General features: G+C 36.6%; 1 protein-coding gene across 2 annotated transcripts; it reads left to right on the top strand.

The window, feature by feature from the left end:
* Positions 1–843: 843 nt before the first annotated feature.
* Positions 844–25884, top strand: LOC107593736 (C3a anaphylatoxin chemotactic receptor-like). 2 transcript variants are annotated; one of them, XM_016283592.1, is made up of 2 exons: positions 844–922; positions 24487–25884. In XM_016283592.1, the coding sequence occupies exon 2, from the start codon at positions 24494–24496 to the stop codon at positions 25556–25558; it is 1065 nt and encodes a 354-aa protein (XP_016139078.1). In that variant the 5' UTR covers positions 844–922; positions 24487–24493; the 3' UTR covers positions 25559–25884. The 2 variants fall into 2 exon arrangements, with proteins under 2 accessions (XP_016139078.1, XP_016139077.1); XM_016283591.1 differs by lacking the exon at positions 844–922 and adding an exon at positions 19398–19545 and having other exon boundaries at positions 24487–25883.
* Positions 25885–27018: the final 1134 nt, after the last annotated feature.

The following is a 27018-nucleotide window of genomic DNA, read 5'->3' as shown; positions in this document are numbered from 1 at the left end:
ATTAAATGTAATTACATTTATTCACCGTATATAGTTACTATGTTAACCAGTTAACCGGTTTTTACTGGAGCATTTTTACAGTCTTTTACTGTTAAAATCACAATCATTTTTTACAGTGCAGTAAATCTGTTCATTGTGGAAAAAATTAGGAAAACGGGCTCATGCATGACAAACACACATCCAGCAAATCAAATAGTTGCAAGTTCCTTTTATTTCCTGAATTTCAGTTCAGACAGAAGCTGCAAGTGCGACTCGACTATTGGGTTACTATTAGAGCCGTAACTAGACTGAGCTTAGTTGTGATCCTCAGTGTTTCTGTCGCCAGCGCAGGTCTAATGCTAACAGCATAGGTGTTCAGTAGCACAAACCCCTATCACGATTAGCATTAAACCCGAACTGGGACACTTTAGAGCCGCGATCACGTCCAGATCTGGAGCTGTGGAGAACAGAAACAAAGTCATTACATAAATGCATTTCTAAAAACAGACACTGAGGCATCCGATTTTATAGCTCTGGAGTGCGATGAGAAATGCAAACCAGTCAGTCCTAAAACTAGGTGTGAGTAGTGTGGTTTGCATCTTCGCCGTTGCCCACACGTCCTCCCAATCAATCCAGTTCAGAAGGGTGACCTTTAAATGCTGGCAACACTGAGTCACATTCACAGCTGCCCCTGTTTTTAACTGCTATATGAAGTCTGTCTGTCTCAGATATCACTGGCTGATTTAGAAATTAAACCGTAAAGAGCAGGAAGGAAAGGTAAAGCCGCAGCAGCTCAGAAGAAGAAGCAGAAGCATGTGGTTTTCTTCAGAGCTCTGAAACACATTTACCTTTGCGACATCCTTCGTCTCTGTCGATGCATTTCTGCCACTCTGCTGCTTTTCGTCGAGAGACGTTTTTGAGATATTCCCATCATCTGAAACAGGTCTGTCTTAGTCTGAAGTCCTCCTCTCTCAGCGACAGAGAATATATATATTAGTAGGTGAGTCATAAAAAAAATCCCCACCAACGGAAATTTATGGGGTAAAATACCGGCCTATGCAAATCCGGCGTTTGGAGAGGATTGAAATCAATAATTCACTATTATAAAATATCTAGGCAATCATAGGTGTTATGGCCTGTTTTAATATTAGTAAAACTCCAATGAGGGATTTTCCTTCACTAACTACAGAATCATATATAAGCTATAAATAAAAACAACATTGACATTCAAGATGATGATGCAATCAATCATTAACACGAGATACAGCTTAGTGTTTGTTTTGATTTATTGTTGCTGTCTCGTATTCAGTTATGCCACTTTGTATACTGTTCTGTACCTGATCAATAATCATCAATGATGCTGTGATTATTTCAGTTGGCATGAGTCAATCAGGGATTTTCACTGGTTGGGCTGAACCTGTTATTCACTAAATGACTCTCAGGCAATTTTCCACATTTGACCTCAGATGACCTGCTTAACCTTCCAAACTAACTGGGTTAAACGGTCTATTCCCAAAAAATTCTAATAATTAATTTTTGGAAATCAGCATATTATATTGATTTCTGAAGATCATGTGACACTGAAGACTGGAGTAATGATGCTGAAAATACAGCTGCGCATCACAGAAATACATTACAGTTTAACACATATTCACATAGAAAACAGCTGTTTTAAGTGATAATAATGTATCACAATTTTTACTGTATTTTTGATCAAATAAATGCAGCTTTGAACACAGGAACAAATTACAGTTTAACAGATATTCACATAGAAAACAGGTGTTTTAAGTGATAATAATATTTCAAAATTTTTACTGTATTTTTGATCAAATAAATGCAGCCTCAGTGAGCAGCATGTTACTAACTAGGATAAATGGGGTGTACTCCAAAACAATGAGTTTTCAAATAACTTTGTGCAAAGAAATCAATGTTTAATGTGCATTCTAGCACCTATAAGAGGTACACGTACACACACACACACACACACACGTGTCAAAACATATAAACGAAAGGATTGAAGATCTTCATGTTGAAAAAGTGAAAGTTTCATCATGAACCACTGAGAACTTCATGAAGAAATGGATGTTTTCTGAAGTCATCTGCTGTAATAGCCATAAACACACATCAGCGGTCGATTCTAACTCAAGTGTCAGTCGCATTTCATACGAAACTACAGCTGCAGTCACTTAATTCTATTCATCAATTCAGAATTTCATATGGCAGCACGTTTCATTTTTATTTGATCAATCCCTTCTGTTCATATTAAGTTAGACTCATTCTCAAACTGTAAACACCAAATATATATACATAGAATACTGTGTATATATATATGTTTTTGATACAAGTCTCTTCTGCTCACCAAGGCTGCATTTATTTGATCAAAAATACAGTAAAAATTGTAAAATATTATTTGAAGTTAAAAAAGCTGTTTCTCTGTGAATCTCTGTTAAACTGTAATGTATTTCTGTGATGCGCAGCTGTATTTTCAGCATCATTCCTCCAGTCTTCAGTGTCACATGATCTTCAGAAATCAGTATAATATGCTGATCTGCTGCTCGAGAAACATTTCTTATTATTATTAATGTTGAAAACAGTTGTGCTGCACAATATTTTTGTGGAAACTGTGATGCATTTTATTTTTCAGGATTCACAGATGAATAGAAAGTTCAGAAGAACAGCATTTATCTGAAATAGATAACCTTACTATCAATAAATCTCTTTCCAAATTGTTCCAATACGTCTTTTCAAAAGACTTACCAATTAACACATCCTTGCTGAATAAAAGCATTCATTTCTTTTCAACTGCTCATTAATGCAAATATATGGCAGCGACCATCAGAATGGGGAAGAAAGCTGATTTACGTGCCAAAAAGTATTTGATAAACTGCTGATCCACTGGGATTTTCCCACTAAGGTTTTACAGAGAATGGTCTGAAAAAGAGAAAATATCATGTAAGCAGCAGATCTGTGTGAAAATGCATCGTTGATGCCAGATTGGTTTGAGCTGATGGAAAGACAACAGTAACTCAAATAATCACCATCTTCTCTGAACACACAATATGTCAAACCTGATGGACTACCGCAGCAGAAAACGACACCGAGTGCCAACAAGAAACTCACCAAAACTGGACCAGAGCATGTAGAGTTAACCACATGAAAGCATGGATCCATTGCTTCAGATTGCTGCTGATGGTGTAATGACACGAGGGATGTTTTCTCAGCAAACTTTGGACACTTTTGTGCCATTTGAGCATCGTAACCACAGCTTACCTGAGCGTTGCATTGCTTAATTAACTCTGAGTATTGAGTTGCATAAAGTCCATCCCTTCATGACCAGTCTGCCCATCTTCTGGGGGTAACGCACAATGTACGCTCAAATCATCTGAAACTGGTTTCTTGAACATGACAAGGACTTCACAATTATTCCAGTCACCAGATCTCAAACAGAGCACCTTTTGGATGTGCAGCCGAACTGCGTGATGCCGTCATATAAATATGGACCGAAATCTCTGAGGAACGTTTCCAGCACCTTGTATCTCTTCGCCATAAACACTTAGTTGATCTTAAGAAGTACTCATTTTTAGTAAATTAAGTACAAAATTAGTGCGCGAAAATAGAGCACTTTAACTACATTATGGAAGTGCACTTTTTTATTGCATTGTTTTAAAATGAACATTTTTACATTTAAATTAAAAAATTTGAATTTGTTCAAAACACTTCTGCTTTAATTCTTCATGGCGCAGCTACAAGTCGCTGGAAACGTTCCTCAGAGATTTCAGTTTTAACCTGGGATAATATATACACTACCGGATAAATGTTTGGAATCAGAATGATTTTTAATGTTTTTTACAGGAGTCTCATCGGCTCATCAGGGCTGCATTTATTTGATCAAAAATACAGGAAAAAATTTAATATTGTGAAATATTATTCGTTTGGAATCAGAATGATTTTTAATGTTTTTTACAGGAGTCTCATCGGCTCATCAAGACTGCATTTATTTGATCAAAAATACAGGAAAAATGTAATATTGTGAAATATTATTATGATGTAAATTAACGTTTTTCTATTTATTTCTGTGATGTGCGGCTGTATTTTCAGCATCATTACTCCAGTCTTCAGTGTCACATGATCTTCAGAAATCAGTATAATATGCTGATTTATTATCAGAGCTGGAAACTGTTGCTGCTTCATATTTGTTTTGGAACCTGTGATACTTTTGTCAGGATTCTTTGATGAATAAATAGTTAAAAAGAAGAGCATTTATTTAAAATAAAAATATTTTCTAAAAATATACACTACCGTTCAAAAGTTTGTGGTCGGTACATTTTTATTTTCTTTTTTTGAAAGAAATTAAAACTTAAATATACACTACCGTTCAAAAGTTTGGGGTCGGTACATTTTTATTTTCTTTTTTTGAAAGAAATTAAAACTTTTATTCAGCAATGATGTGTTAAATTGTTAAGAAGTGATAGCAAAAGATTGATATTGTTAGAAAAGATTTATATTTTGAATAAATGCTGTTCTTTTTAACTTTGTATTCATCAAAGAATCCTGAAAAAATGATCAAGTTTCCAAAAAAATATTTGGCATAATAAATCAGCATATTATACTGATTTCTGAAGATCATGTGACACTGAAGAAATTATGCTGAAAATACAGCTTTGATCACAGAAATAAATTATATTTTAAAGGATATTAAAATAGAAACCATTATTTTATATTGTAATAACATTTTGCAAGATTACTGTATTTTTTCTGTATTTTTGATCATATAAATGCAGCCTTGATGAGCAGAAGAGACTTCTTTAAATAACATTACAAGTCTTACTGATCCCAAACTTTTGACCGGTAATGTACATGTGACTAATGAAATATAAGTACTTTAATGAGTGTCACTGATCATCTGATTCTTTGTTCAGACGGTCAGATGTTCTTCTTCCATATGGATCATCTCGGATGATGCTGGAGAACATCAGTGATGCTGAGAGACACCAAACACTGACACATTCTCAATGTTAATATTTCACCTCAGCTGATCACCTAAATCGCATTTATCATCTGATCGTGGTTGTATCTCTCTATTAGTGCTACTGGATCTTATCACTGCGTTCGACACTATTGACCACAACATTCATTTGAATAGACTAGAACACTTTGTTGCCATTAATGGAAGTGCATTAGCATGGTTCAAATCATACTTATCTGACCGCCATCAATTCGTAGCAGTGAATGAAGAGGTATCATATCGATCACAAGTGCAGTATGGAGTACCTCAAGGCTCAGTACTAGGGCCATTACTCTTCACACTTTACATGTTACCCTTGGGAGATATCATCAGGTCTTATCGCTGCGTTCGACACTATTGACCACAACATTCATTTGAATAGACTAGAACACTTTGTTGGCATTAATGGAAGTGCATTAGCATGGTTCAAATCATACTTATCTGACCGCCATCAATTCGTAGCAGTGAATGAAGAGGTATCATATCGATCACAAGTGCAGTATGGAGTACCTCAAGGCTCAGTACTAGGGCCAATACTTTTTACGCTTTACATGTTACCCCTGGGAGAAATCATCAGGAAACACTGTGTTAGCTTTCACTGTTATGCCGATGATACTCAGCTCTATATTTCTTCGCGGTCACCTAAATTGCATTTGTAATGAATAACGTTATTCATAAACAATACATACAGCAGCTTAAAACATATTTGGATAATGCTGGACACTCACGTCACACTTAAAAGTGTATAAATGTCATGCACTAGATATAAAAGGTTGATATTGCTTGCACGGTCACACCTCTAAAAAGTAATACAGGAGACATGTCACCACAACCTAAATAAATGCATGGTTGCAAATTCTAATTTATTGATGATTTAATTAAAACTTTTTAGTTGCAGACATTATTTTGATATGTTCTGATGATAGAATGATGTTGATCATTACATCAACTTAATATTGTGTGTAATATAAACTCAAATCTCTGCATTATTGGTGACTTTTTTTCTTGAGTAGAACAGTAAAGAAGATTTTTAGCTGAAAACGTGCTCCTTGGTGATTCATATAATGTAAGTCAATGGGAACCATCACTTTGAGTCGGAAAAACATATACAGGCGACACAAAATTAGTACCCATGCCTCCTGACGTTATATATTGAGGTATTATGAAGCGAAACAATCAGTCTGTGCAAGAACTGAACATGATTTATAATATTATTATCTGTAATCCAGAGCCTCCGGGCGTGATTTCTGGTTTGCGAACAAAAACCTGTTCTTTTTAGTGAATCAGTTCACAAGATCAGACTGAATCTTCTGACTCAGTTCTTGGCTCAAGCAGCACAGATCTACAAGTTATTTAATCAAAACTCACTTTCAGACGCCTGACAGTCACTCCGACTAGAAATGAGCTGAAACAGCGGCATATCTGATTCTGTAATGAATGAACGGATTCAGTGCTTCAGTTCCTCCAACAGTCACTGAACTGAGCAAACAGTTCGACTCGGACCAAAGAAAGATGAGTTTTTATGGTTTCTCAGCGTTTCTGTAAAAAGGTGAGCTGATAAAGGCTAGTTTATTCACTTTATATGCTTTAGACATGCAAAACATCCACGTTTCACATCATTATTGGGTGCTTTAATAATACAATTTCCAGCGATATCGTCAACTTGATTGCACAGATACTATTTGAACTGAACTGAGCTAACTATTTCCTATTTAAAGCTGCTTTGACACAATCTGTATTGTTAAAAGCACTATATAAATAAAAGTGACTTGACTTATAATTGTGTATACGTTACATCATTGAGTGATTATGTAAACAAACTAGTGAATTGAACCAGTTCATTGAAAAAGAATCAGATTACAGAATACTCTGAATTACAGGTAATAATGAAGTAATTTTCAGCTTCTTGCACAGACCGATCATTTCGTTTCATAAGACCTCAATATATCATCAGGAGTCATGGGTATTAATTTTGTGTTGCCTGATATGATATGCTTTTCTTTACTTTCTTTAAACCAAGGGGGGGTGGGACGAAGAAAATAAATAAAGTTCAGAAACCCGGCTTGAGTAAGGTTGATGCAGTGCCGTTTTCTCAATGCCGATTTCACTTCCATGAAACCTTAAGTTTCAGACACAACGAAGCCCAACATGAGAAAAGAGAATAACTTGGTCAGAGCAAACCCATAACTATTAGAGTTTACAACCCAGTTGCCCTTTTCCCCATTTTACACATTAACAAAGATCAAAAACAAATATATGCATGTGTAACGGGTTTGTTTGTATAATGTGCATAGCGTGTGTGTGTGTGTGTGTAATGCGTGAACGTCAGCATTTAAAAAAATGTACATGGCGTGTGTGTAGTGTATGCGTTGTGCTTGTACCGTGTGCAGCTGGTCTACAGTTTGGAGCATTAGGAGTACAGGTGGACAACAAGAGCTTCGTTCACAGCACGGACTAGAAGACCGGTAATATGGCATGCTCCCGGGCACGCACCTCCCTTCATTCCACTGTTCGCATCTGTCACCTCACTCCCCTACTTCCAAACAGACTCACTTTTCGCACCGTAGCACGCGCTACTCCCACCTCATCACATCTCCGCAGCAGCGAGATTTCGTGCACTTCCGTCATGCATGAACCAAGTCATAACCCTCTTTAAATAGTGTGTCCCTAATTATCCGTTTGTTCTGATTTGTCAACAACGTAATCAATCACGTGGCGACTGGTTTCCGTTCCGCCACAGCTGGGAAAAGTTACTTTTAAAAGTAATGCATTACAATATTGCATTACTCCTTAAAAAGTAACTAATTATGTTACTTATTTACTTTTTATGGAAAGTAATGCGTTACGATACTTATGCGTTACTTTTTAAATCTGGGCAGTGCTTGCTTGTTTATTTTTAAGATAAAAAGTTTTATTTTTGGCGAATGTAAAAAGCCCTTTCACATCAAAAGCCTCCAGCTTTAGGAAAAGTAAATTCATGTCAGTACAACATTATCATTGTGTATCATTAGACTTTATTTGCTCTGTTTTATTTTGTGAAACCTTACTACGTATATGGAATAACCGTTTTATAAAAGCTATAAGCCTTTACCTAACAACGCCCCTTAGCTGTAATAAATTCACTGTAAACCATGGCTTCACGGGGATTACTGCTTTAGTAAATTAAAAAGTAATGCGTTAACTTTACTAGTTACTTGAAAAAAGTAATCTGATTACGTAACTCGCGTTACCCCCAACACTGGTTGTCTTAACTTAAAAGGATTGATGCAAACAGTTGCATTAATTTTTAAGTGTTTTTAAAGTGCGCATGCTCTTTTTCTTTAACCGTCACACTCGCTTTAATGCTTCGAGCCGAATGCAGTGACCTCCAAACATGCAAGTGTGACTGAAGTGTGAAGTGTGCCTCTTCGGTGAGGAGACAGTTAAGCTCGACGGGGAAATGAGTGGTTTATTGTGGCTGAGAACATCAGACGACGAGAGCGAGAGGGAGGGGACGTTTGGAGAAACAGGGGACGCCCCTTAAAGCTGGAAATTCAGCCTACGCTGCTCGTATATATATGATTGATGTGGTCAGAACAAAACTTCCAATACGCAGGATCTTTCCCAAGTGCTCCGCGTGGACGGCGAGCGTTATGTAAGGATGACGACTGGAAGAAAACTAAATTAGGACTCTGATTACACTACGCTTGTAAATACTATACTGAGTATTTGAGAAACACTATGCCCGTAAACACAATTCTGAGTGTTCAAGAAAAGCAAGCACATTTCTGGTGAGTAATTCTTCACCCCCATCCAGATGTCCAACCATGAGAAATAAACCATTATGTCACTTCCCTTTTCAATGAAGCGCAAAAAAACCCATAACAGTTTCATGAAGAGCTTTCATTCATATAGAGACACAGAGATGAGATCAGAGTGACAGGTGGACGAGAAACGCTCGATCAGTAATAATCGAAAGGCCAGGTATAGTGTGCTTATGCGAGTGGGCGTTGTATTTTCTCGAGGTTTCTAGTACATACTTCACTTAAAAGAGCAGTACACAAATACTTTCACATATAGGGAAAACATTCACATTTACTACTGGTCAAAATTTTAAATAAGTCTCTTCTGCTCACCGAGGCTGCATTTATTTGAACCAATACAGTAAAAATTGTGAAATAATATTTCAATTCAAAACAGCTGTTTTCTCTGTGAGTATGTGTTAAGCTGTAATGTATTTCTGTGATGCGCAGCTGTATTTTCAGCATCATTACTCCAGTCTTCAGTGTCACATGATCTTCAGAAATCAGTATAATATGCTGATTTGCTAGAATTATCACTTTTATTCATCAAGGACGCATTAAATTGATCAAAAGGGTCAGTTAAGACCTTTATAATGTTCTATTTCAAATAAATGCTGCTGAACTTTCTATTCCATCTGTGAATCCTGAAAAATAAAATGTATCAGTTTCCACAAAAATATTGTGCAGCACGACTGTTTTCAACATTGATAATAATCAGAAATGTTTCTCGAGCAGCAAATCAGCATATTATACTGATTTCTGAAGATCATGTGACACTGACGACTGGAGGAATGATGCTGAAAATACAGCTGTGCATCACAGAAATACATTACAGTTTAACAGATATTCACACAGAAAATATCTATTTTGAATCCTAATAATATTTCACAATTTTTACTGTATTTTTGATCAAATAAATACAGCCTTGGTGAGCAGAATTTTAAAAAATACATATTTTCACTACTATGTATTTGGCAGATGCTTTTATCCAAAGTAACTATATATAAGAAATAAATATTTTTTACTCATGGCAATTGAATCCACTTCATCTATTTAATTTGGAGTTACAATATAATATTAATAATAATTCAGTGACATTTTAATGAATAAAAAACAAAAATACAAAACGTGTACATTTCCAGGACAAAATGTGAGTGACTACCTGGAAATTGGTTTGTGGTTGCTAGCGTGTTTTAGTGGTTGCTAAGATGACTTGAGTTGACTTGTTATTGGCACGTTGCTATACGGTTGCTAGGGTGTTGCCATAACGTTGCTACAGCGTTTTTACTGGCGTCTCTTTGCGCGGTTAAGTGAATAACGAGCAAAAAGTTCCTGAATCAGCATCACAGTCTGATGTTTCTTTCTTTTTATTTGTACATCAAACACAGCCCATGAAATCTACACGAGCTCCAGTGTCTCTAAAGAGTTAAGGTCTGCATCCTGTCTGTGGTGATCTAAATTTACTGAAGCTACAGGAGTGGGCGACCCCACAGTAATCCTGAGAGAGAGAGTTAGGGGGAAATGCATCATACTATTGCATGTGCTGACTTCATGCATGCATGACATTTAAAGTTTCTTGTAAGACGGTTTTCATCACAGCTAAATTATTTAGGTTATCATTTAGAGGAACGGCAGATGTGGAAATTTCTCTTAGTGGGGCTTCTTTCTCTTTTTATTTCATTGAAAATAGAGTGCACACCAAATAAGGAAAGTCCCAGACGTCCCCTTAATCCGTGTGCAAACCTAGGGACATTTTAGGCTGTTTGTTCATGCAAACAGCATTTTCTCAGTAATGTGTTATTATTAGAATTGAAATATTTCACCCTTTCATAAATCCCTCCAAAATTGTATAGAAAATAGTCATGCTCAGGACCTCTAGGACAGAAATGTCCTTTTTGAAAACTATTAAATATTTAATCCCAGAGCCATTTAAGAATAAAATCATGCATTATTTGTTAACAGGCTTAATTCTGTTGGCAAAGTTTTACCATTTAAAAAACAACAACATTGACTTTATGTACACAAACTAGCATTTAACCCTCTAAAAATATTAAATATAAAATTTGTAATTATTATTATATTAACATACAAATATTATAAATAAAAAATATTTTACCAGAATTCTGTCCTTTAAATAAAGCACAATTTACAGAAATATAAAACTAAAATGTATTATTATTTATAGATTAAATTTTACTAAAAAATTTTACATTTTCACCATTTTATCAGGCTTGGCTTATGGAACAAATACTCACTTTTTCCTATTTTCTACTTCTGTCGGAAAGAAAAGGCCTATTAAATTCATATGTAATTATAATTGTGTGGGTGTTGGTATATCAGAGTGTGGTTTGTATGTGTGTACTGAGAAATTAATTATGTGTGTGTGTGTCTGTGTGAGAGTCTGTCTGTGTGAGAGTGTGTGAGTGAGAGAGAGAGTGTGTGTGTGTGTCTGTGAGTGTGTGTGTGTGTGTGAGTGAGTGAGTGTCTGTGTGAGAGAGAGAGTGTGTATGTGTGAGAGAGAGTGTATGTGTGTGTGTGAGTGAGTGAGTGTCTGTGTGAGAGAGAGAGTGTGTGTGTGTGTCTGTGTGTGAGAGAGTGTATGTGAGTGTGAGTGTGTGAGAGAGAGAGTGTGTATGTGTGAGAGAGAGTGTATGTGTGTGTGTGAGTGAGTGTCTGTGTGAGAGTCTGTCTGTGTGAGAGTGTGTGAGTGAGAGAGAGAGTGTGTGTGTGTGTCTGTGTGTGTGTGTGTCTGTGTGTGTGTGCGTGAGAGAGTGTATGTGAGTGTGTGAGAGAGAGAGTATGTGTGTGTGTGAGAGAGTGTGTGTGTGTGAGTGAGTGAGTGTGTGTCTGTGTGTGAGAGTGTATGTGAGTGTGTGAGAGAGAGAGTGTGTATGTGTGAGAGAGTGTATGTGTGTGTGTGAGTGTGTGAGAGAGTGTGTGTGTGTGTGAGAGAGAGAGTGTGTGTGTGTGAGAGAGAGTGTGTGTGTGTGTGTGTGTGAGTGTGTGAGTGTGTGTGAGAGAGTGTATGTGTGTGTGTGTGTGTGAGTGAGTGTGTGTCTGTCTGTGTGTGTGTGTGTGAGTGAGTGTCTGTGTGTGAGAGAGTGTATGTGTGTGTGTGTGTGTGAGAGAGAGAGAGTGTGTGTGTGTGTGTGAGAGAGAGAGTGTGTGTGTGTGTGAGAGAGTCAGTGTGTGTGAGAGAGTGTATGTGTGTGTGTGTGTGTGAGAGAGAGAGAGTGTGTGTGTGTGTGTGAGAGAGAGAGTGTGTGTGTGTGTGAGAGAGTCAGTGTGTGTGAGAGAGTGTATGTGTGTGTGTGTGTGTGAGAGAGAGAGAGTGTGTGTGTGTGTGTGAGAGAGAGTGTGTGTGTGTGTGTGTGTGTGAGTGAGTGTGTGTGTGTGAGTGAGAGAGTGTATGTGTGTGTGAGTGTGTGGTAATTTTAACGAAAATAATAATGCATCACAATTAATGTTGTTGCTTATCATTGACCAATTCAAGACTGTAATTGGAAACAAATTTCATCTAGTGGAAGCGTTTGGTACTGCGCCCAGACAATTCTTATTTTGTGATATCAATCTAACATTTGGAACACAACATCAGTTTCAGAGTGAAACATGTTTGGCAAAAGATATATTTCATATAAAGTTTTAAAATAGTATTTTTGTGCATTTCTCAAACTTTTTCCTTCGCTTTTTTCCTTTCAACAATAGTCTTTAAGTGTCTTCTTTAAAAACAGACCAAAGTCTGTGCTCCAAAGCATTCATATTTATAGCATTTATATAATATTTTGACGTTTTTGATGTGTGTATTTTTTTTTTACTGAAATTCAATAATTAAGTCAACTAGATTTTTATGTTTTCCGAAGAATTTGTAAGTTAAATCAATAAAAGCAACAGTAAAAGTAAACATCACGAATGATGAATGAACTGGAACGTGTGCGTGTCTCTCTCTATACATGACGACGGAGAGAAAGTCAGAGAAGGTTAATTATGGCATAATCTTCCCTAATCAGAGAAAGTTCACACACTGTGCTGGTTCTGGAAAGTCCAGGGTGAAACCACACTGTGGGCAAACCATGAGAAGGTTACGGGTTCGAATTCTTGACATCAGGAACTCACTTAGTATAAACGCTGGCTCAAATTAGGCTGAACTCAAACTTTCACTAAAGAGGGAAGTACACAGTGCTTGTTTTCGCTTTTGCTATGATGTCTGAATATGAAGGGAAATGTTTCCGAGTCAAACTGATACTATATCGTGTGGATGAGATCATATCATCTTCATTACATAAAAATACATTTACAGAAATAATAAAAAATTCTATAGTATGTATACATTAGTATAAAGTTATTACATTAACAGGATTCTGTTCTTTAAATAAAAATACATTTCTGAAAGTTACAGTTTAAATTATGATTACTATTATTGCATATGCATGAATATGAAAAATGTATAAATACAATATTGTATTAACAGAATTCAGTCCTTTAAATAAAACAAATGTACAATAATATTAAACGATTATATATACACACATTAATATAAACTATTATAAATAAGTAATATAAATATAAATTAGTATATTAACAGAATTATGTCCTTTAAATAAAAATAAATGTACAAAAAATATACAATTATATATATATAGCCTAACATTGCATTGACTGAATATGTATATTTTTGTATACATTGTTGATGAACTCAAAGGCCAATTCTTACATTTACATTTATGCATTTAGCAGATGCTTTTATCCAAAGTGACTTACAGTGCATTCAGGCTATACGTTTGTTTTTTCCAGTATGTGTGTATATATATATATATATATATATATAGTATAATATTGTTCTAAATGTAAAATTATATTAATACATATCTTCAATATCTATCAATCTCTCTATATGTATATATACACAAACACACACAGATATATACAGTATCTCACAGAAGTGAGTACACCCCTCACATTTTTGTCAATATTTTATATCTCTTCATGTGACAACACTGAATAAATGACACTTTGCTACAATGTAAAGTAGTGAGTGTACAACTTGTATAACAGTGTAAATTTGCTGTCCCCTCAAAATAACTCAACACACAGCCATTAATGTCTAAACCGCTGGCCACAAAAGTGAGTACACCCCTAAGTGAAAATGTCCAAATTGGGCCCAAAGTGTCAATATTTTGTGTGGCCACCATTATTTTCCAGCACTGCCTTAAGCCTCTTGGGCATGGAGTTCACCAGAGCTTCACAGGTTGCCACTGGAGACCTCTTCCACTCGACATGACCACATCACGGAGCTGGAGGATGTTAAGAGAGCTTGCGCTCCTCCACCTTCCGTTTGAGGATGCCCATGCTTGGCCAATCCATCATCTTTACCCTCAGCTTCTTTAGCAAGGCAGTGGTCGTCTTGCAGGTGTGTTTGGGGTCGTTATCATGTTGGAATACTGCCCTGCGGCCCAGTCTCCGAGGGAGAAAAAACGGCTAATTGGGCCCAATTTGGACATTTTCACTTAGGGGTGTACTCACTTTTGTGGCCGGCGGTTTAGACATTAATGGCTGTGTGTGGAGTTATTTTGACTGTCATGCAAGCTGTACACTCACTACTTTACATTGTAGCAAAATGTAATTTCTTCAGTTGTCGTCACATGAAAAGATATAATAAAATATTTACAAAAATGTGAGGGGTGTACTCACTTCTGTGAGATACTGTATATATATATATATATATACACACATCAGAGCTCCAAACAAAAAAATCGAGTAAGGAGCCATTGGCTCCTATAAGAAAAAATTTTAGGTGCCAAATAATTTTTTTAGGTGCCACAATAAACATGTTTTATTTTTTTTACATTTCAATCATACTTTCATGTGTTTACATCTCATCTTTTCTTGAATTGATCAGCATTTTAATCGATCTTGTAGATGACCTGGGAACTAAACTAACTCCCCGGATCTCAATCCCACAGAGCAGGGGCGTAGCCATCATTTCAGAAGTGAGGGGGACAGAAATGTTATATATATATATATAAAAACATTACAATATAACATTTCTGTAATCTATATAACCTACCAGTCAACAGTTTTTGAACAGTAAGATTTTTAATGTTTTATAAAGAAGTCTCTTCTGCTCACCAAGCCTGCATTTATTTGATCCAAAGAGCAGTAAAACTTTTGACTGGTCGTGTATAAGCAACTTAAAATTTTCTCTCATTTCTAGCTTTTAATTGGCTTAGAAATCAGAGAACTGCTGGACAACAACCAATAATAATGATTTGTTTATATACTACAAACACTATCACATAATAAGGCAGAATAGTTTCAGTACTGTAATAAATGCTATGTCAGTTAGCACTGCATTGTTCATATACTTTATTTAGTACCTGGAGATGACTTGACAAACACAGATAAACCATATTGTCGCAATCGTATGTTTAATGTCTTCATGTTTCCAAACGTTTCTGTTTTCTGTGAAAACAACTGTTTTCATACAGCGATAGCTGGAAGCTTTTGTCTATATTAGGGATTTCCTCGTACGACTTTCTGCGGAGAGCGCCCCCGGCTTCGAGTATGAATGAAACACACACTGCATGAGTGTTTAGCGCTTCGCGATGTTCATCTCGCCTTATTCTGGGTCCGAATAAAACATCAGATCATGCACAGACTATCCAGTCTCTTTGAATTTAAATCTATATGTATTCACACCGGCTCTTGAAAACCTCTACACGAACACACGTGCCCGAAAAAGTGCGGGGGACGAATTTACTTGATATTAAAAGTAATCTATGCCCCTGCCATAGAGAACCTGTGGTCAGTCCTCAAAAGGCGAGTGGACTAGAGCTGTAATCGGGCCTTAAAAGTTAGGCCCGACAAGTACATTTTGATTGACAGCTTTTTAAAAGCCTGAACCCGTTTACAGTCCAACATTATTAGAATGTGCGCACGCACACAGCTCTTTTGCCGTTTGTTAAGAATGAGTCATTTATACATGTTTTAACAATTTATTCATGACTAACGTAGGCTATAGGCCACTTGGAAGTTGGAACAAAGAAATAAAATAAGTCCTCTGTAACATCTCAGCACTCTAAATAGGCCTACGCATACACTTAGCCAATAAATAGGCCAACGCGCCAATAAAAATTAGTCTTTCTTAAATTAAATTAAGATAAATTCTAAATTAAGATGGGTATTTGGCAATAATGAAATTAAGATAAAGGCTCCGCGGGATTTGCTTCGCCACTTCTCTCCACAATCCGGCCTCTACGACGGTGAACAGCAGCTGAAATTTAATAGAAGAATAATGCCAACATTAGCCTATATACTCCGTCTACATTATGCATTTAAGACTCAATTAATATTTAGTTATAATTTAAAAAACCTTTACTCACCAAGATTAGGCTACATGTTTTTGTGGAGGAAAATGATTGAATCCACTGTAGATGGCTTCGCATCTTTCTCGCGCCAATCAAAACGCATCACATGACCGCTCATTTACCGCACAAGCCCGAGCCCGTGTAAAATTATACAAATTGAGCCAGGCAAAGATCTTCAGCTCTAGAGTGGACAAGCAGAAGCTTGTGATCAACTCTGAGAACTAATAAGGCAAGACTGGATCGCCATCAGTCAGGATTTGGCCCAGGAGCTGATATCCAGCATGCCAGAGCGAACTGCTGAGGTTACGAAGAACAAGAGTCATCACTAAATACTGACTCGTTATATTATTTTGCCAGTAAAAGCCTTTTAAACTTATGATATGCTTATCATTGTTTTTCAGTGTACCATAGAAACGTGGAATAATAATAATCTACAAATACTGAAGCAGCAAACTTTGCAAAACACAACATTTGTGTCACTGCCAAAACTTTTGGCCATGGCGGTCTATATATATATATATATATAGTAAAATTCCATACAATTAAAATATGTATTTTTCTGAGCAACAAAATTGTTAAACAGCCTTTTTGTAGCCAAAACTAGAAGTTTGTGACGAAGCAAAAACAACACGATACAAGACACAACCTACGCCTGCAAACACCAAACTAACCTGAACTAAAAAGGATGCTGTTAATTTAGTTAATTCAGTGCTGTCTTTAGACTTAAGCCTCCTGAAATATACCAACTGGATCAGGACAAACATTTGTGTTCCAGCCAAGAAACTAAACGAGATCCGACCTTCTAATGTAACAACAGCTGTTTTAGTGGTAATTATAATATTATGATGCATGATTAACTTCCACAGACTGATGTGCTTCGGTCTCACTTATGCAGCAGCGCTACCTACTGCTGACGAATGGAACGACACAAATGGAAAAACACTATGACACGTACTGGCCACCGGATAGTACAGTCCTGAAGAATAAAACTGTTAGTCATGTTGATCGAAGACATGACAGGGGAGTCAAATTAATTCACATTATTATTTCTATGCATGTTTATTTTTTTGCATAAACTTGTGTTTGTTGACAAGCAGTGGCTCAGTGTTTGAAACCAACAAATCAATTGAACGATTAATATGGTTTAATATAAAAAAAGTAACAAATACACAGCCTGTGAGCACTAATAACCACAAACATATCCCACCTAAACAGTCCCAAAACAACTCACAAACTGAGGTTCCTCCACCAACATTAAGTACGTGGGTCAAAGACGAAAAAGGGTTTAAGCATAAAAACAATAAGTGTAATACTGCTTTAAATTGTTGTTTTTCCCCCCCAAAAAAATGTAAACGTTTTCTGTTTAATTTAATTGCAATTTTGTTTTTGTGTTTCTGAGCAAAAAATAAATATCATACATTTTCCCCTGATTTTCAGAAGAGAGCCACTAAAATATCATTCGGTGTAACAATCTTGTCAGGCATATTTACAACACACAAACATCAATTTATGACGCATTAAACGACTAATTACTTTCACCCCAAATACTAATTAGTCGTAATTTTACTTTTTTTTTTTTTTAAATGTGCCACGATCCTAGGTTTCGCCCATTTGTCAGTAATAATTTTTTACTAATTTAAAACACAATAAAATTTAATATGCTCTCTTATTCTTTTATATATTTTAACATGTACGCGTCAGAATAAGCATGTTTGAATTTTTTAAGTTACACTGAATGACAATGTAACATTACTTCAACCAAATTGTAACATTGTATCCTCCAAAATCATATTTGAAACCTTAAAAGTAGACACGTTAGTTACATTTAATGTGCTTTCTATGGACATAAAATCACTTTTGTACATTTCTTTTGATGCGCACATCTTAACATCTTTGGCCCATATATACTGAAAACACCAAATTTACATGAGAACAACGAAGAACTCCTTTCTCACAGCAAGTGAGAAAAATAAACAAGCCACAGGAGTTTGATGCCATCAGTCAAACTCAACACATCTGAAAACAGCTGAGTCTGATCTCGTGGTTGATCGATAAGGAAGTTTCAGTCGTACTGAACTCACGATGTCTCACACTTCAACACTTACGAGAAACGGACAGAACGCAGACAAGCCTCTGCTAGTTTCAGCTCACACCTGTTTACACCTGATAAATGAGACCTCACTGCCTTAATAGTAGCGTCCGCTAAGGTAAGAATCACTGTTAATATTGCATATACAGTAGTCAACATTTGAAGTGGATCAAACAAGTTCATCAAAGTTGTTCTAAGACAAGACCGCATTTTGGTTTTAGGCTTCAGATGAAGGTTTTGATCCACTTTAAATGTTGACTAGTGTAGTTAGGGTTATGGGTTTGTATTAAATATTGTAGCACAGCGTTTGTTCTCTTTGATTCCTCAAATCATGCGTCTTGTTAAACATTAAAACATTAATGGAAATAAAATGTAAAAAAAAAAAAAAAAAAAAAAATTGTTTTTGTCAAGATAATATAAAATAAATAAAAATTAAATAAATGAATTAAAACCAAAATAAAAACTATATTACAAGAAAATGACAAAAACAACAAAAATTACTAAAACTTTAAAAATAAAATGAAAAATATAGCTAACAAATCAGAAAAAGAAAATTTTATTATTTGGAACGAACGTTAATGGAAATAAAATATAAAAAAAGAAAAGAAAAAAGTAAAATTTAATTTTTTTGTCAAGACAAAAAATAAACAAAATAAAAAAATAAAAATTAAATAAATTAAAACCAAAATAAAAACTTAAAAATAATATGTAATTGTTTGAAATGACCGTTAAAGGAAATAAAATGCAAAAAAGAAAGAAAGAAAAATAATTATAAAATAAAACAACTAAAAACCAACTTTGAACCTACCTAAAACTTTAACTTTAAAATGGTTATATAAATATATACAGTATATTGTTTATAAAGATTGTAATAGTATCTTAATGATACTAAAATAACACTGGAGGAACCACACAGAATTTTTCAACACGTTTACAGGAGCAAACGCTGCTCATATTGTCTTCAAAATAAATAAATAATTAAATTCTAAAATGTTGGTAAGTTGTCAAAGAAAGTATCATTTAAAAAAATACCTCTGCACTCAACTGAGCCTAGACCTCATGAAGTACTCACATTTTCTGAACTGCATATGCAATAAACAAAGTCAGTAAATCAGTGCAGCAAACTATATTTAGATTGTAGTTTCATGCTGTCCATTAATGCTGCAATCAAATCGAAAGGCAGAGTCAAGCTTAAACCCTCCCACTGATAGGTTAAAGCACAGAAACACTCCCCCGGTGAGTTTTTACACTCCATCAGCGCCAAAGCTCTCAGATCTAAAGCTCTCGGAGTCAATGCATGCAAGTCGACCACAGCCTTGCAAGAAGGTAAGACACACTAATAAATCTCAACTGTAACTAATCTGTTAGACTCTAAATGAAGAAGCACAAAATCAGTCGTGTCAGAGAATTTAGGTTCGCTGAAAGGCTCTCGTGGAGCAAACGTGTTCTAGATGAGCAGCGCTGTAGGTGTGTTCGCATACCAGGAATGCGTTATGGATGTGTGTAAACAGGTTGTGAATGGGAGGACAGCTTTGGGTGAAATAATGCTACGCCTTCAGGTGATAAAGTTAACATTCCTGCGACTCACTGTTCCTAGGAACATGCACAGCATCACGTCGCATGACCTCTAAACTTCACCTGTATCTGCTAGAGCACTGCAAAGGTGTTCAGTCACTGATAAAGCAGGTAATTCTGTATCAGAGTCCCCTATCAGGTGGTCTCTAGATATGGGATTTTTCGCCTGTATTCTGGTCAAACAAGTAAAAATTGTGCGTGTGGTCACTCTCAGATGATCTGCAGAATCATTCATGTTTGCAGCTTACATGCTGACCTTATGCAACTTTAGCATTTAAAGGGACAGTGCATCTAAAAACTTAAATTGTGACCCTGGAGCATAAAACCAGTCTTAAATGTCCATTTTTTCGAATAAATAAGCTCTCCATTGATGTATGGTTTGTTAGGATCGGACAATATTTGAAAATCTGGAATCTGAGGGTGCAACAAAATCTAAATACCTAAACTTAACAACTACCTTATTATTAATAAGCAGCAAATTAGTTTAGTGAAGCAAAAGTCTGGTAATAGCGAGAATTGGACCTTATATTGAATAAAAATTTTGCCTAGTTGCATTAAAACCAGGAGAGTCTAATAAAGCATGTTTAATGGAAAGTCTTGCAGAACATGCAAGTTGAGTCTTCGCCTTCCAGCAGAAATGCATGCATGTCCTAAATCACATCTGGTGACCTAAAGTGTGTTTTTATTCATATAGCACCTACTTTAAATAATGCAGAAAGTATTGTGACAAGGCTATACTTGATTTCATTGAAAAAGCGTTTCGTAATGTTTCTGAAAAGAGGAAACTGCATGCAACTTCCTTTATGTTATCGCCAGAGAACATATAGATGTGTTTCTCAAGCATAACGAAATGCTTTCCATGAACATGCACCGCGTGTTTTCCAGCACACTGCACACGTTTCGCTGACAAAAAAAAATATGCATCATAATTTGTCAACGACATTTTTTTCAGACGATCACAAAATAAAAACTATTTTTGAATGAAAAAAACTAATTGCGAAAATCTATACAGACAGATTTGACGAGTATTCACGGTTGCGTCTTAAGTGAATATAAACTGTTGGGAGAATATCGCCAGTATATTGATAGTTTTAATATACAGTAGTTATAGATTTAAAGGGGCAGCAGCCTCATTTAGTTACTGTTGTCTGTGTCCCTATTGTTAATGAATCAACAAAACAGAGAGAAAATCACTCACAGCACTTCAGTGGATTGAAGAATGAAGGATGCTGTATGCAAGTTATAAAGAATGCATATTATATAACCACTGATATTTCATTGGAAAGAGGACCATGTTCTTGTTTCTTTATGAGAAGTGGTTTTATTTAATTTTGAGATGAAGACACAGGAGTTGTATCTACATTGCATGTTCAAATCTTAGTATCATTCATATTACCAGGTTAATAGATGAATAGATTCATAATTTCAGTTTAACGAGTTAAAAATATTTAATGCAATTAACGCAGGGAGCGGAGCTAGGGTTGGCCAGTTGGCCAACAACTACTGCTTCGGTCACTTTTTCTCTTGACAAAAGTATATTTAAAAACGGTACTGTGCTCGAAGCGTGTGCTCTTCAATTGCACGCACAAAGGCACCGGCGCACGCTGTAGCCTTGATCATTTCATATTAAATTGCGAAATAAACTACGTGCATGCGGTGTCGTGGTCAGTTAAGTCATGAAGTTACAAAAAGGCGACTAAAGCTGCCTTAAAACTGTGCATGCATGTAATACATTTTATATGAGTCACATTTAAGAACAGTCTCACTCATCTAACACACCTGATTCAACTCGTCAGCTCATTAATAGAGACTTTAAGACTCTAATAAAGCATGTTTAATGGAAAGTCTTGCAGAACATGCAAGTTGAGTCTTCGCCTTCCAGCAGAAATGCATGCATGTCCTAAATCACATCTGGTGACCTAAAGTGTGTTTTTATTCATATAGCACCTACTTTAAATAATGCAGAAAGTATTGTGACAAGGCTATACTTGATTTCATTGAAAAAGCGTTTCGTAATGTTTCTGAAAAGAGGAAACTGCATGCAACTTCCTTTATGTTATCGCCAGAGAACATATAGATGTGTTTCTCAAGCATAACGAAATGCTTTCCATGAACATGCACCGCGTGTTTTCCAGCAGACTGCACACGTTTCGCTGACAAAAAAAAAAAAGCATCATAATTTGTCAACGACATTTTTTCAGACGATCACAAAATAAAAACTATTTTTGAATGAAAAAAACTAATTGCGAAAATCTATACAGACAGATTTGACGAGTATTCACGGTTACGTCTTAAGTGAATATAAACTGTTGGGAGAATATCGCCAGTATATTGATAGTTTTAATATACAGTAGTTATAGATTTAAAGGGGCAGCAGCCTCATTTAGTTACTGTTGTCTGTGTCCCTATTGTTAATGAATCAACAAAACAGAGAGAAAATCACTCACAGCACTTCAGTGGATTGAAGAATGAAGGATGCTGTATGCAAGTTGTTATAAAGAATGCATATTATAACCACAGATATTTCATTGGAAAGAGGACCATGTTCTTGTTTCTTTATGAGAAGTGGTTTTATTTAATTTTGAGATGAAGACACAGGAGTTGTATCTACATTGCATGTTCAAATCTTAGTATCATTCATATTACCAGGTTAATAGATGAATAGATTCATAATTTCAGTTTAACGAGTTAAAAATATTTAATGCAATTAACGCAGGGAGCGGAGCTAGGGTTGGCCACTCCACTCACAACTACTGCTTCGGTCACTTTTTCTCTTGACAAAAGTATATTTAAAAACGGTACTGTGCTCGAAGCGTGTGCTCTTCAATTGCACGCACAAAGGCACCGGCGCACGCTGTAGCCTTGATCATTTCATATTAAATTGCGAAATAAACTACGTGCATGCGGTGTCGTGGTCAGTTAAGTCATGAAGTTACAAAAAGGCGACTAAAGCTGCCTTAAAACTGTGCATGCATGTAATACATTTTATATGAGTCACATTTAAGAACAGTCTCACTCATCTAACACACCTGATTCAACTCGTCAGCTCATTAATAGAGACTTTAAGACCTGAAGTGGGTCAGAAAAGGTAAAGAGTTGAGAGAAAATACGATGAGTGTCAGATCCGCGTCACGTTCAGCAGCAGCTCTTAAAGTATATTTAAAAACGGTACTGTGCTCGAAGCGTCTGCTCTTCAATTGCACGCACAAAGGCACCGGCGCACGCTGTAGCCTTGATCATTTCATATTAAATCGCGAAATAAACTACGTGCATTCGGTGTCGTGGTCAGTTAAGTCATGAAGTTACAAAAAGGCGACTAAAGCTGCCTTAAAACTGTGCATGCATGTAATACATTTTATATGAGTCACATTTAAGAACAGTCTCACTCATCTAACACACCTGATTCAACTCGTCAGCTCATTAATAAAGACTTTAAGACTTGAAGTGGGTCAGAAAAGGTAAAGAGTTGAGAGAAAATACGATGAGTGTCAGATCCGCGTCACGTTCAGCAGCAGCTCTTAAAGTAATAGCAGCCCAAATAACCTAATAACCAGCTGCTGTGATGTCTGTTCATCAAAGGACAAAGAATACAAAAAAAGAGGGAAAAAAATTATTTTATAGCTTTAAGGATTCATCTATATTTAATTTATTCTATATTTAGTGTTTGATAACTTTAATTTCAATTTCTGTATATTTCTGCTGAAGGACACTGGGAAATATGACATTATAATGGGTTTATGTGAAGATTGTTTTAAGTTCACTTAAATTAGAAGTTATATTTTTAAAGTCTAATAAATGTTAAAAATGATAGCTCTCAATTATACTGTAATGCTGAATGGCTAGTCAATGGGTAAATATTAGGAAAAAAACAGTATTATTGGTATCAGTGATACTGGCCTTCAGTCATAAAAAAAAGATGCCATTAAACAAATATACTGTCTTTATGTTGTTTGTACATTAATTTGAAGATTGAATGTAAAACGATTGCAATATAAAAGTATATTTAAAAACGTTAATGTTAGGTGGGATTAATCGCGATTAATTTCAGAAAAATGTGCGATTAATTAGTTTTTTTTATTTTTATTAATTGATAGCGCTAATATATATATATTTATTAACTATGCCACATATAATTATATACAACTATAGCGCATCTATTTTTAAACAGGAGATTTAAATAATAAGTTCCCGGGTTCGTAGGAACACAGAACTCGCTTCTCCACTGTGAATAAATCGCCATCCGAATCCACGAGTTTAGAGGTGATATGTAAATGTATTTCTACAGACATCCATATGATAAACATCTGTGACCCTGCAGCACAAGAGCAGTGTTAAGTCGCTGGGGGATATTTGTAGCAATAGCCAACAATACATTGTATGGGTCACAATTATACATTTCTCTTTTAAGACAAAAATCATTAGGATATTAAGTAAAGATCATGTTCCATGAAGATATTTTGTAAATCTTTTGATAATTTCAAATATTGTCCTCTCCTAACAAACCATACATCAATGGAAAGATTATTTATTCAGCTTCCAGATGATGCATAAATCTCAATTTAAAAAACTTTTTTTACCCTTATGACTGGTTTTGTGCTCCAGGGTCACAATTGCTGTCCGAATAGGGCTTAAAACTAAAACTAAAATGTGCTAAATGAACACTGATGTGAATTTTCCCCTGTATTTCCACAGAGACCCAATGTCTACCCCAGCGCCGAACACCTCCAACCACACCAACTCCACCGTGTACCCCAGCGAGGGCATGCGTGTGCTGCAGATGACGGTGACCGTGATGATCTTCATCGTGGGCGTCTCTCTAAACGCTCTGGTGGTCTGGGCGCTGGGGGTTCGAGTTTGGTGCCGCAACAAAGGAGTGACCGGCAAAACGCAGAGCGCCGACAGCTTCCGGATCTACGTAGTGAACCTGGCGCTGGCGGATTTGGTGCTGCTGTTGCGGACGCCGCTGATGCTATCTTACTTAGCGAACCACTTCACTTGGACGTTGGGGGAGCCTGTGTGCAAGCTGGTGATTTATTTGCGATGCCTGGGATTGTACGCGAGCGCGTTCTTGCTGTGCGCCGTCGCGGTGGAGCGCTGCTTGTGTCTCCTCAGACCAGTTTGGGCTCGATTGAGACGCCCTCGTTGGGTCGTGCCAGTGGCTTGCGCCGCAATATGGGTGTTGGCAGCGGTTTTCGCCGCTCCATACATTGAAACAGCCAAAGTCATTCTCTGGGCAAACCGTAAGGCTTGCATTGAAAGCGATTTGGGAGTAGGGCAAGCCTTAAACGTGTTGGAGACCGTGGCGGGATTCTTGCTACCTTTGGTGATCTTCTTGTCGTGCAATATCGCCGTGATATTTTGCGCAAAGAAAGCCGAGAGCACAATGTCTTCCCCAACCTCGCCATCCGGACCGGGTTACACAACCCACCGTCTGACCCGCCTCTATCGCGTACTCTTCCTCACCATGCTCCTCTTCCTCACCTGCTGGGTGCCGTATTTCACCTGCCGCTTTCTAAGGGCCTTTTCTCACGATCGGCCCGACTGGAAGAAGGTCAAAGAAGGAGCGATCGGCGCGGCGTACGTGGCGCTGTTTATGGTTTACATAAAAAGCGCGCTCAACCCCGTCTTGTACGTGTTCGCGGCTCGCGGACTCGGCCGCACGGTTCGCGCCTCGCTGGTCTCGACGATCGAGCGCGTCTTCAACGAGGAGCTGTCGGAGTCTTTGCGAAGAAAGTCTTTGCGAAGAAGAGACTCTGAGTTTTAGGATCTGAGATTGAGATTCCAGACAAATGAAGAACACTGACTACAAGCAGAAAACACGGACAGCATCTCGAGCGATCGACTGAGGCTTCAAGTTCTAATCTTGGATTTAATTGTGATGCATTGCATTTAAGGAACTTAACTTAACCCCTAATGCAAGGCTTTCCTTCCAGTGACTAAAGGCTGGTAATTTCAGGCTTAAATTAAGCATAAAGAATATTATCTTATATTATGCAAAAGAAATGTGCCCTACACTCTCAGGAAAAAAAAAAGGTACAAAAGCTGTCACAGTGGCGGTGCACTTTTGTACCTTTTAGATACTATGTACACTTTAGGTATTAATTTGGTACCAATATTGACTTTTTAGGTACAAATGTGTACCTTCGGAAAAAAAAGGTACAAAAGCTGTCACAGTGGCGGTGCACTTTTGTACCTTTTAGATACTATTATGTACACTTTAGGTATTAATTTGGTACCAATATTGACTTTTTAGGTACAAATGTGTACCTTCTGAAGAGGTACCGCCCCCCCAGTCACAGCTTTTGTAGCTTTTTTTCCTGAGAGTGTACATAGAAAGTTTTCACCCAGAATATTAGCAAAACAATCTCTTGGGATTTAATTGTGATGCATTGTATTTAAGGAACTTAACAGCAAATGCAAGGCTTTCCTTCCAGTGACTAAAGGCTGGTCATTTCAGGCTTAAATTAAGCATAAAGAATATTATCTTATATTATGCAAAAGAAATGTGCCCTAGACTCTCAGGAAAAAAAAAGATACAAAAGCTGTCACTGTGGCGGTGCACTTTCAAAAGGTTCACTTTGTATTGAACACCTTTTGTGTGTTCACACTTGTCATGTTTGGTTGTTTTTTACAAGTGTGAACGCATCCTTAGATACTAATATGTACACTTCAGGCACTAATTTGGTACCAATATACCTTCTGAAGAGGTACCACCCCCCAGTCACAGCTTTTGTACCTTTTTTTCCTGAAAGTGTACACAAAGTTTTCACCCAGATTATTACCAAAACATTTAAAACAGGAGCCATTCTGTAACAGATATGATTGTTTTAATCTAGGATTTAATTGCGTTGCATTGTAGAACTTGCATTTTAGGAACTTAAGAGCAAATGACAGGCTTTCTGGTAATTTAAGGCTTAAATTTAGCATAACTACTATTATGCAGTAGTAATGTACCCTACACTGAAAGTTTTCAAACTGAAAGTACAAAACCAGCGCTTGATATTGCAGCATTAATGCATGAAAGGAATGTCATTTCTGTGTCTAGTTTTCAATGCAAACTTGATTCACACTTGTCATGTTTGGTTGTTTTTTACAAGTGTGAACGCATCCTTAGATACTAATATGTACACTTCAGGCACTAATTTGGTACCAATATGGACTTTTTAGGTACAAATGTGTACCTTCTGAAGAGGTACCACCCCCCAGTCACAGCTTTTGTACCTT

The sequence above is a fragment of the Sinocyclocheilus grahami genome, unplaced genomic scaffold, assembly GCF_001515645.1.
Source record: "Sinocyclocheilus grahami isolate Dianchi unplaced genomic scaffold, SAMN03320097.WGS_v1.1 scaffold176.1, whole genome shotgun sequence".
NCBI lineage: Eukaryota > Metazoa > Chordata > Actinopteri > Cypriniformes > Cyprinidae > Sinocyclocheilus > Sinocyclocheilus grahami.
Note: the sequence above shows the minus strand (reverse complement) of the source record. Positions and strands in the feature narration are given on the sequence as shown.